Source organism: Argopecten irradians, chromosome 4, assembly GCF_041381155.1.
Source record: "Argopecten irradians isolate NY chromosome 4, Ai_NY, whole genome shotgun sequence".
NCBI classification, from domain to species: domain Eukaryota; kingdom Metazoa; phylum Mollusca; class Bivalvia; order Pectinida; family Pectinidae; genus Argopecten; species Argopecten irradians.
In genome coordinates, this window is record NC_091137.1 from 33,446,778 (window position 1) to 33,462,951 (window position 16,174).

The following is a 16,174-nucleotide window of genomic DNA, read 5'->3' on the forward strand; positions in this document are numbered from 1 at the left end:
TTAATGCGAACTTTTTCCTCTAAAACACACCTCGAAGCCCAAAGCCATTGACCCCCGAATTCGGACCACCTGACCTGTGACGTCTCCAGGACAACGGGACCCTTATTTTACTCGCATTAAGATAGAGAGGCGGATTTTTGAGTGTCTGTCATGTGATAGTTTGTAAATATCGATTTTGAAGGACACAAATACCTGTGTTCATGTCCGATACCTATTTAATATTATCCTTAATCACAGATATTGAGTTTGAAAAAACGCTTGAAAACAGGGATTTAATGCCATGCATACATGTATATTGATGTACCTGTCTTAGTTAATAAATGAACATCTCTATGCAATTAACTGCATAATTTTACACCAATAGAATCTCATTCATAATAATCCACGTACGTTGTATGTCTTGCTGGTGGTTTGAACCACATATATGTGAAGTCATTATATCAAGGATTCTTGATTATGTTATCCAAAGCCCGACTGGGGGTCTTTGAATGTCTACTGGTCAAACCCGCTCTTAACAGATTTCTGACTTTTTTTTTTTATAAAACCTGCCCATACGATTAAGTTATGATTCCAAAACAGAATTTTTTGCATATATGTAAATCCCCATCTACATCTGAAATCGATCTATTTGTTTTTTGACGAAATATATTCAGCTTACATATAATACATTATCACTTGGGACGACTTGTTGATATTTTTCGCTCAAGTTCATTCATTAGTGTCACTTAATTGAAAAAATAAATCATGCACGGGTCAGACGAAACAATTGAGACTGAAGATGTTCTATGTGACAAGTCTAACCCAAGCAGCAGATTTCAAATACAGAACAAAAACAGAACTGTCAATTCCGAATAGCCAATGTCGTGCTGCGTTAATCTCTATATCATTTCAAAACGATTCGCGTTCCGTTTGACATTGACAACCACGTGCACAAACAATATAATGCCTAAACACATGTGCAAGTACGTTGCCCTCAAAGACCGTAGTCTTACTAGTTCCTAATATTAACGTTTTAGTTCTCCGCACAGATTACAAAATTCGGGGGGCAAATAATAAAATTACTGAAAACATTGGCTCTTAGTGTCGATCATTTCATTTCATTATTTGGTCCGTCCGGCTGGAACTGAAGTTTCGTGTTCAATCATGTGGCACACAATTGAAACGTCTTCGTAGAATAAAACAACCAAGAGTTTTTAGTAGAATCATACCTTCGTTATCTTTGATTGGAGAGCCGATGCTATATTTTCACTTTCAGCCATCTTCACAACATCGCACATCGCACGCTGGCAATGGGTGCGTTCGAATATAATTTCCAGAGTAGTTCCCCTTTTCTCACTTAATTCATTCGCACGTGTGTACCACAGGAGTCTGAGAATTAGCATAGGCCCAGTTACACCTTTGGCTCACCATTTTGAATGCCCATAAACCATTTTAAGCTCTTTAGGTGTCCAAATTGATACAGACTTTAACTGATTCTCAGATCCCTGTGACAGAGGGTACGGATGCGGAGTTACGATTCCGTTTTTTTCCAGGTGCAAGTAGAATCAATTTTCTTGCTCTCCGAATAAATCCATTTTATCGAAAATTTTGACTTTTAAAATTCTTTATAAAAAGCATATATCAATTGACAACAACAAATGGTTGACATAGATAAGTTTTGCTAGTTTATTTACATAACTTTTTTCCAATTCATAAATGATTTTATTTTTTATAATTCACTTTATCTAAAATCAATTTGATTTTTTTTTTCACTGAAAACTATTTTTTTCGAAATCATCCTTAACGTTACATGATGAATTTCAAATGTTTGATTTTTTTTCCAATTAACATTACTGTCAATAAGCCTTTGTCATTTGGCCTAGTTCTTGAGTAATCTCATGCTTCGACGTGGACCAAGTGAGGGATTGTACTGTGGGATTTCCTCGATTTTCACTGCCTTCTCAACGACTTTTTCTTTGGATGCTTTCTTTGCTCCTTTTACAGCGAGATCCTGTTTTCTGATGATGACTAGAAGAGTCAGTATCGTGGCCAAAATCACAGTTCCATAAGGACAGGATTCTTTGCTGGCGTCATAATCAATGGGAAACAGAAAACCGAAAAGGCAAGACATCTTCTTATGACACGGAAACCACATGTATAAAAGTGCCACAATTGGAGCCGTAGAGGAAAGCACAATCTTTGCAAGCTGTTTGAGACATTTTATCCTAAGTCGAGGAAGATACTTTGGTAATACATAGTTGTGTAGGATCAAGTAAACCATTGCAATTATGAATGCAACAGAAGCTGCATACCCGGTCATTAGAACGTTGGCCTCTTTCCTGAATACAACAAAAATCATCGACCACAGAAATATGCAGAACTCCCAAAGGCTTCCAACTTTTAGAAGAACAGCTGATGTTTCTTTTGCTATTACAGAGAGTGTAGTTCCGATGACGCCACATACGATGAAAGTCTGCATCTTGGCAATATTCAAAGAAGCTGGCATATGTTGTCTCACAAACCTCACTTTCAGTTGACGTTTAGTTGTTACGTCATAATAGAATGACGTTCCTCACACAAAATCTTTATTGTCTCCCTTTAATGATATTGTTCAACGTCATTTCAATATCGCTTTCCACTCACTGATACTGAATATCCTATTTTCATTCTACATTGGTTTATTTTTTTCTTAGTTTACTCAAATCAAGTGAAATACCGGGGCGGGTAAAATTACGTATTTAGATATTTTGATCATGTGGTGACTACCGACTCTAAAATAAACAAGCACCATAGACCTGTACGCCAGTTCACAGATCATAGTTCATAGTCTCTAACATGACGCTACCCAAATTTGAGCGCTTTTTGAAGATAATTGTAAACATTTTCTAGCGTGTGTTTGAATCCAAATTTTTTTCTTGGCATTTCACAAAAAGATGCCTTCAGTTTTAATTTCAAAATATGTTTACTTGTCAACAATGCATATATTTATAAATAGAGAGCTTTGAAGTATGCCCAGTCCAGCCCTGTGCTTCAACAGATTTGAGTACCAAAAATGAACAACTCCTAAATGTAGTTTGATGAATAAATGTCCAGGCACGATAAAATGTTTGAGTTCATTTAAAGAAAGTTCGAATATTTTTTTTTTTAGTTTATTTAATTAAGTCACATATCTGTCAAAAATATTCCATGCGGCAATTGTTTTTCTATGTATGGTGTTTTAGGGTTGTCGCACGTCGTCGTTTCCCGGAATTTTTCACAATTTCATTATTTTCATATTTAAATATAGGTAATAAGCAATAGGAAAGAAAATGACTTATGAAAAATTGAAAATTGTCACAGTTATTTGTTCGGCACCTTTAACACTTTTGTTAAGCCATTGTCATTATTGTGGTTCCTGGATACATTGTATATGGTTAAATCGAAAAGTTTTATGCCACACTTGATAATTAGGCCAACTGCTTGTGTAACATACATATATAGTGATGATACATGCTGAAGAATGTGTCCAATTTCAAAATAAAATGGTAGAAATTTAAAAATTATAATTTCTAAAAAGTCATCAACAAGCTAGGAGATTCCAAAAAGGAAATGTATAACAGCAGATGGACAACTACAACTTTATTGATAAGCATCTTAACTTTTAAAGATGCGCCACCGCCGACAAATAGTATTTTTTCACTATCAAAAACAGGCGCAGACGATTTAGTATTTTTCTTCAGTTACAAAAGTTACTTACTTTACACCATTACCACCATTGAAAAGTTTGAGCCTCTTATTTTACTTCAAGTTAAAAATATAAAATATAATTAATTGCATCCCGAAAAATTCCGTGGCACTATATCCTATTGCGCATGCACCAAAGGCAAAATAAATAATTTTATATTATTTTGTGTGTGTAATTACACATATCTATACACGATTTAACACCAATTCATAATGTTCAAATGATGAATATCATTTATGCTTTGTCAGCGGTGGAACGTCTTTAAGATATTTAATTGTTTTTTATATTTACATTCTTTACTTTTTCAAATGCTGTGCGACTGAAATCCATTAAACACTAATTATAATTTGGCGCGAACGAAACTTTGTACAGTCTTATCGCCAACAAACATGTAGACTACCTGTGTCCGGTGATGATCATCAGAAATCCCATTATCTCACCATTCATACTGTTTCTAAGACATATTTTTTTTTAGAAAATTAAAACTCAAAATACGATGCAAAGAAATGGTTGGAATGCTATTTTCAATGGTTCAATGTTTCAGACCAACCGTATCAACCACACAAATGGAGGCTGTCATTTATATGATATATGAATTTGTTGCTTTTATTTTATCCTTTTTGCTGAAAGAATTTGTCCAAAATAAAAATAAATACAGCTGCTCTTCGTTAAGAAAAAAAACAAACCACTTTAATGTACAGTATGTGTACTAGGCCTAATGAAACGTTGCAGTCAACCCACTTTTTAATTTAGATCTTGACGAGTTGTCTTTCTTGGTTCATACCGGAAGTGGAATCACAAAATATGATAATGGCAGACGGCGTACCGCAGAAGTGACAGCTCGTCTAAAAACAGTGTTATTGACAACAGTTTAAGGTATACGGAACTGAACAGGAGTCAGGGTCTATTTAGAAACAAGATGCCTCCTCCCGATATCACAATAAACGAAGGCGATGTGGTCAAACTCGTCGCCGAGTTTTTAGAAAATCGCGAGCTAAACATCGCCATGCTTTCGCTTGAAAGAGAGACGGGTTTGATAAATGGCATGTTCTCAGATGATCTGCTGTTTCTTCGTCAATTAATTCTCGATGGCCAGTGGGACGACGTTATAGATTTTGTTCAGCCACTTAGTTCGGCTGATGGTTTCAACGGTAAACAATTACAGTACCTCATCATGAAACACAAATATTTGGAGCTGTTGTGTATAAAATCGGACCCAACAGCAATGCAGAATTATGAATTTACAGTTGAAGAAGTTGTAAAGTGTTTAAACTCTCTTGAAAAACTGTGTCCAACGAAAGAAGAATATAATAATATGTGCATGTTATTGACATTGCCTCGATTGTCGGATCACATTGATTACCAGAACTGGAATCCTAGTAATGCACGTGTCACATGCTTCAAAGATGTCCTCCCACTGGTGCAGAAATTTCTCCCATTTGAAAGAAAAGAAGACAAAAAATCATGTGTCGCAGAGAATGACCGTCTCCTGCAACTTGTGTTGAAAGGTCTTTTGTATGAATCTTGTGTAGAATATTGTCAGCAGAGAGCAACAAGTTCAGGCGATAACAGCGACTATGATATGGCTTATTCTACAGTGTTACAAAATACAGGGTTTAATGATGCAGATTTAAGTTTGCTTTCATGGCTACAACACATCCCTGATAGTACTTTTTCATGTCCTTTTGAGCAGAAAAACCTCAACTTTGATGTTCGTCCACTTGTCAAACCTTCTTTGGAAGCATCATGGTCTGAACAGATTCTAGTCACCCCTATTAAGCCTAAAATGTTCCCCCACTCTGCTGTGCCAAACACACGACCCCGTTCAGCAGACCACATGACAAGGTCTCTGAACCCCCAGTTTGATGGACTGTCAAGTGGATTAGCTCAGGGAAGAGGTGGATTAATGACCCAGTCAATGGATTTAACCAAACATCCTTTGTCACAGTCTATGGCACCTGGTCCAAAATTAGACAACTCCATGAAAAACCCAATGCAGATCTCCATAGACAAGTTATTTTCACAAGGGGAAAGTGTTCAAACACATAGTTCTATTGTTGAGGACCCAAGGATGTCATCTAGTGGATCTGTGATGCACAAATCACCTGGTCAAAATGTTTCCCAGACAAAGCCAGGACCACTTCCACATCACACACAAACAAATTCGCCTCTTAGAAGTGCAACGCCTCCTCAGCGTAGGACAAGTGTGAGCAGTGACACACCACAAAGAGTCATGTCCCCAGCCCAGTTGCAGACCGATCCCCGTGAGAGACGTGATTCTCCAGAGCCAGGAAGTGTGAGAGATTCCAATTCAGAATTGATTAAAGAATATCAACGACAGAGATCTAGGTTACAAGAACAATTGGCCATGCAGGAGAAACAACGACAGTTTTACCAAATGGAGTTGAAGGAGATAGAGCAAAAACAGCAGATGGCACAGCTCGACAGTATGGAGGAAAAACAAGGTATATTTTATAGCTATTGTCCTTTTAATTCCCATTGCTGTTGTAATGTCTGCTTATGTGTTATATTGCATTGATGTCTATAATTATCATTCTTTCATTTATTACCTCCAGTATGGAGATAGATTGAACAACAGTTACATTATAGTAAGAGGAGAGACAATACATACCCGTACAATTTAGATACAAGAAAAGGGTTAGTACTAGCTTCCATATCGAGCATATATGTCGAAGACAATTACATATCCATAAATAAGAGAAATAGAAAGCACTGTTCAGACTTATGATGCTACAGATTGATACTATAAATTACTTAATTAGTATATTCTGTATAATTTGCATATTATGGAGTTATCTGTCCTATAGGAAGGAACTGATTGTAATGTCAAGTTTTTATGAGTGTAACTTTATAGAGAAATGACATGGCATCATAATTGTTACCTAGCTGCAAGGGAGATAATTCTGTAATATGCAAAGATAAAATAATACATGTATTTGACATATAAATCATCTTCAGTTATGAATATAATTTGATTTCTCTCTCTCTCTCTGAATGATGTTATTATGAATAAATAAATTACCTAGCTGGAATTTGTTGTGAAGTGATTTGTTGTTAAATGGTTGCTGTTGTATCTTTAAATATTTTTTTCATATCGGTATAAAATACTATGAATGTTGTCTAGATATTTTTGCATGACTTTTCTTTATTTGTTCATATTAAAGAGAGCAATTCACTCCAAGTGATTCTATTAAATTGTGTTTCATACTGTTCTGTATCATATTTATTTAATCCTTTCTTTATTTAGTTTTTCAACCTTATTGATTTCCAGATTGTGTGGAAAATCAGTTTCCATCCCCTTTCTCATGTAATACACCCATGGTAGATACTGTTCAGAACAATAACATACACGTTACACAAGTCACACCTACAGCAGACAATGACCAAATCGTGGGAAACACGGATGACAGTCCTTTGACCGTCCCATGTAATGCACATACAGACACACCCATCTTCACACCTTTTGAAAACAATGGAGGACCTATCATACCCAATAGCCAGTTACCTATGAACACCCCAGAACTTGAAATGTTAAAGAAATTCGAAAGAGAGAAAAATGGTAGTCCTAATGCGATGAAAGCGCCCATATTAGCTATGAATGCTGTGGAAATATTTGACTCTGATAGTGAAATGGAACCCACGGATGAAGACACTAGCAGAAAAACAGACAAGAGTTCCAAACAAAGTCCTAAAGCATTAGTTGGCATACATCAGAAGAAGTTAATAGGAAATAATAGACCAGTAGGTCCGGTACAGTCGAACGATTGGCCTGACTCTCAAACCAGCAGTGGTTATGTGTTAGGAGATGCTTCAAAAACTAAGCAAGTCAAAGACCAGCAGTCATTCCAAAAGGGGAAGTCCCAAAACAGTACTGCTCCGAATGTCAAAGGACAGTTAGCAAATTCGACCAGAGGATCAGGCGGGAAAGGAATGCAGCATTCACCAAGTTGTCCTCACAGTCCTGCCAATAGCTATAGGACATTACCAAATATGGGTAAACAGAAAACTCCAGGACAGGCAAAGGATGGCAACCAAACACTAACAATTGACCATCTAAATGCTTCTGGTACTTATACACCAGGTAAGTTGTTATACTGACAAACTAACACCCCTAATTAACACACAACTGTTAATGACTTACAAGTAGAACTTTTAAATGCATATTTAAAAACTTGTTAATTTTGAATTACTGGTATAGTTCAAAATATGAAGTTTGATTTTCTGAATTTGGCAGATTTTATAAACCTTCAAGTCAATTTGCTGCAATTGATATTATAAATTATATTTGTACCTCGTTTCAGTTTCAAAAGTGCATTTTATTTGAAGATACTTTTTAATATAATTAAAATATTTTTTCATATTTGGATGTATGGGAATTGTTCGAAATAATTTGCACTGCACTCTGGGATATAGGTTCCAGTTCAACGTTACCAAGGCGATCAAAACCTAAATCTCAGACTAAGGATCCATCGAATGCTCGTCCTGGGCCTTCAGGGGGTGCTGGTAATAGTAAGACAAAAATCCCAGGCAATAAATCAGCATCATCATCCAGTCCCCGCCCGGCCCAAAAAGGGCCGGCACCTAGGCCATCTAGTCTGGCCACAGGTGGTCAAGGGAAGTGTCGAAACCCTAAATCCCCAACCATGTCATCTAAAGGTAGACAACTCTGTGTATATTGGCATGATTTCAGGTTGAACCCTTTATAACTGTGCAGCATCATAATCAACTGGCTTATGATTTTTCATTTCTCCTCTCTTATGTTCTTTATTTCCCCCTTTTATTAACTTATGTCATACGTCATCGAAAGATTCATACATATCTTTATTGTATTTACTGATCCTTTTAATGATTATTTAAGTTTATTTCATGCTTTGCATGGTTTTGTTTTGCTCTGGCCTATGTACTTTGTGTATACCTGTTTTGTTTTGACAGATTTATATGGATATATTATGAATCTGATAAGAATTCAGATACAAATGTACTATGCTGATGAAGATCTGACAATGGCTGTTATTAGATAATAAAGTCATATTTAGATGATTTCAATGAATTACCATACAAACAGATAGCAAATCAGCATCAAATTTCTCAAATACACCATTCGTTATCATGGTTATATGTATGATCTCTGGATTTTGCATAAACTTTTCATAAATGTGGAGACAGTGTCATTATTGATGTCTTTTTCAAAATTTGAAAAGCTGCGGTTGGATTGGCTTATACAAAGGTTATCTAAATATGACCTCTTATTAGCCACTGTCAGATCTGTACATTCATGTCATTGTGTAAAGTGTATAATGTGGATTTGTGGTCTATTATCACATGTACAGTTAAGCCTTACATTTCCAGTCGGTAGGTTGACTTGGTTCCCAGGTGTTGCCGTGTTACCAGATTTTATGGGCATGTACATGTACTATAAAGGGGTCAATATCTATGTAATTCTCCTTTTATGGATAGGAAACTACAGTATTGATTGTTGTTCAGGCTTCATTGTACCATGCCTTTGTTGGCATATGTAATATGATTGATGTGAGGAATTTTTCAAAATCTTCTTTTATTTGGTAACAGAATGCGATAACAACAATTGTAGATTTGATATTTTTGCATATTATTTTGTTCTATTCTCTAATAACTATTTGGATATGTGTCTTGAATCACCAATATACTGATAACATGTCTCCAAAGATATTATTAACTAATTGTTGTAATTACTTGAATAATTTTAACAACTTGGAAGTCTTGCATGTAAATACTTCTAACTTGAGTTATATATATCACATCATTCATAAAAAGACAATTTAAACACATTAGTGCAAATTGAAAGTACTTGGTTTATGAAATGTTCTTGTTGGTAAAATTAGTGTAATGAACAAATTTCTTTTTCCATTGATTTTGAATTTTTAAAGTCATTTTTCATTTCATAGAAGAAAACATTACATATTTAAATGAAAGAAGTTCAGGTCATTTTTCAAACATCATTGCTACTGCAAAATAATTCATATTTAATGTTGAGTCCTTTTATTGCATAATCTTACTGGTAGTGTTTTGTACCTAATTGGTTTGTTGTACACAGATGCTAAACAGGAAGCTAATTACCAGGAAACCAGTTGCTTCAGTTCAGGAAGTCTGCATCGCTCCCATCTGGACACTAGTCCGGGAATGGCCTCACCTAAACCTAGTGTAAGCAGGATGAGTTATCTCCCTTCCACTAATCTCTGAAGATGTTCCGCTTATGTTATGATAATCGAAAACTGTTAGCAGTGAATGATTCAGAGCATGTTAAGGTCAAGTCTCTACGATTGGAGATACCCCCCTTTGATGGTCTAAAGAATGTACTCATTATCATCTTTTCCTATACCTTTTAACGCCATTGAATAACATGGCAGTAATATAATGATTTGAGTTATTTCCCTTCGGTCAAAGGATGCCATACAATTTTCTATCAGAAACTATTGACCACCTTCATAATCGTTAGCATTGTTTATTGTAGGCAAAATGCCTGACTGCCTTGTTGTTATTAGTTGAAAAACAAAGTAGCAATATACTACTGTACTTTTCAATTCACAACTTATTTGAAGAGCACGGATTACTTTCTTTTAACAGCCAAATGTAAATCGGCCCAAGTTTGTGGCAGTGACGTCAATGGAGGATGCACAAGCTATTAGAACTGTTGCCTTCCACCCATCAGGAGAGCTGTATGCTGTAGGCTCTAACTCTAAGGTGTTACGTGTTTGTAGGTTCCCCGACTTGTCAAGTCTCAGGTAAATTTATTTTTCTTGAAAGTCTAGGGTTTATTTGCTAAATCGCTCAGGGGAATTAAATAATTAAGAGAAGCACATTCTTTCAACTATTATTTATCTCAAACTTTATGATAAGAAAACTAGATATTATGAAAAGGAAATTAAGAACAAAATCTGATGTTGGTTTGGATGAACAGCTTCAAGTATCAGGTGTTGGAACCTATGTAACAAGAGTTGAAAATGTACGTACAGCCAGGCCATGGTTCGAGCTCAGGACCTCCGAACACAAGCCAGACCAGTTGAGTTGCCTGGTCACCAATTATCAAAAGTCCTGCCAGACTTGTATATGTTATAATCCACCAATCAATGTTAATAAAATGTATTGTAGATGATATTGCTTTTACACAAATGTTGAAATGACTACATACCTTATGATCAAACATTGCAAGGCTCAATTTGATTACAACTAAGACTTTGAGATAGATGAGATTTGTTGAAATACACTTATGGTTATTTGTGACTATGTCCATTCCCGATACTAATTATTTATTGTTTTTGTGACAGAGAGGACCATGTGACAGAGAGAACAGAAGTTGTTTACAAGAAGAACAAACATCACAAGGGTTCTATTTACTGTATCGCCTGGAGCCCCATGGGAGACCTGATCGCCACAGGTTCTAATGACAAGACTATCAAGATGATCCGCTACAACACACAAGAACATACAGATGGTAAATATCTCTAACACGTTTAATGATAAACCAAATACAGACTATTTCACATAATTTACATCATGCTATAATCATGGGAATGACATTCATCAGTGTTTTTTAGCAGCAGAGATTTTCGTCCCATTATTTGTGTGTAGCTATGGAACGTGTACAGCAGGAAATTGTGTTCACAAATGCGAAAATAATTTTTACTTTTTGCATTGCTAATGAAACTTATAAAGGTTGTGGAAGTATTTAAAACACATTGATCTGTTGTCTTCTTGTACAAATATCTAAACTTATTCAATCATATTTCCCAGTATTGATTTAAGTGGCTGGTTTGGCTATTGTCCGTTGTCACCAGGTACCTGTGAGTTACTGAACATAATAATGAATTTTGCGTAAAAGACCTGAACGGTTTTGTTTTTCCTGTTAAAACTCCTCTGGGATCCATGTCACTTTACATATATTTTCCATTTTTGTTTCTAGGTGGAATGGGGAAGTAGAAGTGAGTACCTAGATGTAAAATGTATACCCCAGGTAGCTCTTGGTGGCAGAGTTTTCATGCTGATCTTGACCTTTTATCATTACAGTTGGGCCGGAGATGGAGTTGACGATCCACGACGGTACAATACGGGACCTGACCTTCATGCAGGACAGTATCAACAGGACCTCACTCCTGATCAGTGGTGGGGCAGGTGATAACAAAATCTATGTGACAGACTGTGAGACTGGCATGCCTGTCAGGGCTATGGCTGGACACTCGGGTAAGTCATCCTGGCAGAGCTTTGGGTTTTACCTAACTCTGTTACTTCTCTGGAGGAATATCTTTTTCTCCCATACTTCACAGGGATATCCCGTGGTTGCTAGGGAAAAGATATCTCTATCTTACACAGGGGGGGTGTAAGGCAGCTCACATGCACTAGACAATACATGACATCATCAATACATGCTGCGTAACTGCGGTGCGCATTGTATATGACGTCATCAATTTTGACGCATAACGACGTTCTTGCGATGATGACGCGATGAAAAAGCTGGAAACCAAGTGGAATTTCATCATTTTTCTACTAAGTATGGGAGAAAAAGAATCTTACTTGGGTCTGTGAAGTGGACAGGGATATCTAAACCCTCATGAAAGATTTTGGCAGTCAACTCTCGGCAAACCTCGAGTTGACCAGCCAAAATCTTTCACTTGGGTTGAGATATCCCTGTCCACTTCTCAGACCCATGTAAGATTCTATTAATCCTTCCTACCTATATATGAAAGAATGATATAAATAAGCTTGACATATTTCACTTTTTCAATATCTGAGATATTGTTATTTGTTTTCTGAATTTGCGTAAATTCACGGGTCAAATGCTCTCGATGTATTCTTTCCTGATTCTTTATGTATGTATATTTCTGATTTGTTTGCAGGTCATGTGTACTCTTTACATACCTGGGGAGGCTGTATGTTTGTGAGTGGATCTCAGGACAAAACAGCGCGATTCTGGGACATGAGAGCTTCTACAGCCATCACAGTGGTACCAAGTGCCACAGGTAAACAAAGCGGGCATCATTGGAACAAATTACCATGTGGCTACAATTCTCTATAATATTTAGATAGTCGCTTTTTTATACTAATAATTGTCTAATAATGTCATTTTGTAAAGGGCATCTAACTGACATGCCAGGTTTTGGTGAGGTTTGATGTCAAAAATACCTTGAGAAAAACCAAGCAACTGCTCCACATCAGTTTCAAACATAATAGGTTGAGGTGGAGGGCTATTTGTGACATCTTACACTCGTCTGCTACAGTTCAAGTGTATTACTTGTAAATTTTAATTGATTCAATCATTTGAGAATTCACTTTAATACCTTGATGATGTTACATTACTTTGATTTACAGGAAGTGCGTTTGCATCAGTGTGTGTGGACCCTTCAGGTCGCCTCTTGGCTTCTGGACATGAGGACAGTAGTGTTATGTTGTATGATATCCGAGGCTCTCGCGGAATCCAAAGCTTCAAACCTCACAAAGGAGAGTGTCGATCTGCTCGCTTCTCCATGAATGCATACTACCTTCTCTCCTCATCCTATGACCAGAAAATTGTCCTCACAGATCTGCATGGTAAGAGTTGTCTCCTTTCTTGAAATGTGAATCCAGTCATTTATTAAAATGTGTATCCAATTCATTATGTATCACATTTTACCATTCAAAAATCATATCTAGCCATAAAATCATCATGAGGAGTGTTCATTATAAAATATAATAATTTTATGAATACAGTCAAAACTTTCTATAAAGACCCCACAAGGGACAATGAAAAATGGTCTTAATAGCTAATTGATCTATATACACAGGTCAAAGAGTGTTAAGATTGAAAATTCGGGACACAGATAGAGTATCAAGTTGGTCTTCATACAGTGGTCGTCACTCCAATGCTCTTAATATGAGAGTTTTAAGAATAATATAAATCTGGTGCACTTTGACATATACTTCATTTGTTGTACTCATAAAGCAGCTTTTCCCTATGTATTACATCATATCAGTGTGTGATTATACCAACCTTTGTGATTTTGACTATCTTATCATCTGCAGGTGACCTTGGGCGACCTCTGCCAAGTGTAATCGTTGCTGAACATGAAGATAAAGCACTGCAGTGTCGCTGGCATCCCTCACATCTGGCCTTCGTCAGTACTAGTGCTGACAAAACAGTCATGACCTGGGGTCTACCAGTCGCCATGTAAAGGTTAAAGGTCACCTAACAGGGGTGAAGGCCACCATCTACTGTCAAGGTTCATGGATCATCAGAACGTCTTACCCATTGAATCTTGGAACATTCATAAAGATTTATGGTACAGTTTAAGGAAATATTACAAGTTACTAAGGTCAAACTTTAACCTCTGTTGTTAAGTTTTTTTTAGGTCAGTCAACTTTTGTCATCACTATTTGTACAACCTGTGTTACAACCAATCTTAAAGCAATTATCATTTTCAAGTTAAAACAAACATTAGCAGCCATATTAAGTAGATATTTTAGCAAAAACAATTTGTTTTGTACAGATTGAACTTTAAATCTCACAACAAAGCTGCTGTATTTTGTTTGTAATTCCACATGTTGTGAACATTTCTGTGTTGAAAGTTCACTTTTATTCAAGGCTAAGGCCAAGTCCCAATTTCTTGAAATAAAAGTATGTCAAAATTTTTATTTAAGTCTGTTTTTAACGTTTTGAGAAATTGGGGTCTGGTATGTTAAAAGGCCATAGTCCAAGATTGTAAGTCGGATGTAATATTATTTATACTAATGCCACACCAATCCAATAGAACTACCATAAACATCTCTATATATCATATACACGTATGTTATTCCAGAATCTCAAAAAGTCTGTATTTAAAAGATAATTTCAATTTAAATTGTAATGTTTTGTACAAACAGAAAAACTGTCTTCACTATGTATGAATGATATTCTTAATCTGAGATAGATATCAACAAGAATACCATTAAAATATTTGTAATGTGGCCTCAAACCTTTGATATTTACTAAGGGCTTCTTGGTATTCTTGCCATACATACAACTACTCAACCCAAAGACTTCTGATTTTGGTGTGAAGTACCACTCATGGCATTGTTTTAGGAAGTTACCAGAACATAGTCCAACCATTGATATAAGAAGTAATTTATTTCAGATGTTCTTAGACAAGCCCTAATATATATATATTTTTAAGATAAAATAATTATCTTTATGATATGTTTGCCATCATCATTGTATTAAAGTGTTTGTAGAGAATATAAATATGACTGAAAAGCCAAGATTGTTTGATTCCAGCTTGCTAGCTGAATTAATACACTTGTTTGCAGATGCTCAACTGGAAATACGCTTTGTTGCAGTATTATTGTGAGATTTTCATGCTAACCTAGGTGTAACACGTATCAGAAGGCTAACTTGATTTGCTCTCTTCACAGAAGAAAGGTCTTTTTGGAAGATGCTTCAGTTTGTAGATAAAAGAGGTAGAAGTACCTACCAGAAGCTGAGGAGTTATAATTTGATTGACTTTAAGCATGGTATCAATATTCCATTAGTGGAAGATGGCAAATATAGAGTTGGTATCTCTAGGTTATTTCCGTATGTAATAATCCTTCTGTTTGATGTGTGCGTTCTTCATGTTGTTATTATATTCATATTACTGTAAACATACATATTTTAGCAGCAATCTTTCGCAATGTTATTTTGCACAATTTTCATTGGATTCATGGGTCAACTGTGAAATCTCCAGTGATTCTATGTCCTCAATAAAAGCCAATGACAAATATTGTGTTGTAAAATCATCATAGATTGTGTTAATATTTCATATCTTTTCAGTAATTTTGAATAATATAGCTTTAGTTAATGTATTGGTTTTTATCCTGTGAATGACTGTCTTCATTTAATGTAAGGTTTTGTGTATGACGATGATGTCCTAACGTAAATATTTACGCATGTCCAGTACAACTGCACCATGTAGCTGGCTGTTTTTGTAGAAATAAAGAATGCAAATAAGATTTTAAAAGATTCAAATTTCATGATATTGCTATAAGAGAATATGTATGTTTATTGATGGACATCCTCGATATTCCAGGGGTTACTATCACTGTCATTTACAATAGTGATAGTAACCCCTGGAATATTTAGGATGACTGATTGATAAATACAATGTATCCCGATATCTGAATTTCAAAAGGATCAAATGTAAATTGCAAAAATATCAGCATTGTAAAAATCACCAGCTATAAGGTAACTCTGCTTCGTAAATTTGGTATTTAACGATGATTTTTGTGTGCTTTATTGTGGTAATATCCTATTCCTATTTGAGTTAAGACTTTTTATGACCTTTATAATCAATACAGTTATGAAAGCAAGAGTATGGTGTAATGGGTTCGAATGTGTTTTACTTGTATGGGTTGTGGTTGCTGAGCCTTATGCCTGTGCTTCTCTGTATTTGCTCAATAATATAGCAATAAACTTGATTTATAATTTTA

General features: G+C 35.8%; 1 protein-coding gene across 2 annotated transcripts; it reads left to right on the plus strand.

Annotated features, from left to right (window-relative positions):
* Positions 1-4,498: 4,498 nt before the first annotated feature.
* On the plus strand, positions 4,499-16,174 carry LOC138321371 (WD repeat-containing protein 47-like). 2 transcript variants are annotated; one of them, XM_069265014.1, is made up of 10 exons: positions 4,499-6,168; positions 6,996-7,805; positions 8,138-8,380; positions 9,798-9,904; positions 10,328-10,485; positions 11,029-11,195; positions 11,768-11,941; positions 12,595-12,717; positions 13,067-13,285; positions 13,757-16,174. In XM_069265014.1, exons 1-10 carry the CDS (start codon positions 4,623-4,625, stop codon positions 13,903-13,905), a joined length of 3,696 nt encoding a protein of 1,231 aa, XP_069121115.1. In that variant the 5' UTR covers positions 4,499-4,622; the 3' UTR covers positions 13,906-16,174. The 2 variants fall into 2 exon arrangements, with proteins under 2 accessions (XP_069121115.1, XP_069121116.1); XM_069265015.1 differs by lacking the exon at positions 8,138-8,380.

Bases quoted from the DNA above. Each gene is read 5' to 3' on its own strand.
- LOC138321371 (XM_069265014.1), top strand. From the start codon at position 4,623: ATGCCTCCTCCCGATATCACAATAAACGAAGGCGATGTGGTCAAACTC. The intron at 6,169-6,995 runs GTATATTTTATA...ATTGATTTCCAG, and splicing joins CAGTATGGAGGAAAAACAAG to ATTGTGTGGAAAATCAGTTT. The intron at 8,381-9,797 runs GTAGACAACTCT...TGTTGTACACAG, and splicing joins CCCAACCATGTCATCTAAAG to ATGCTAAACAGGAAGCTAAT.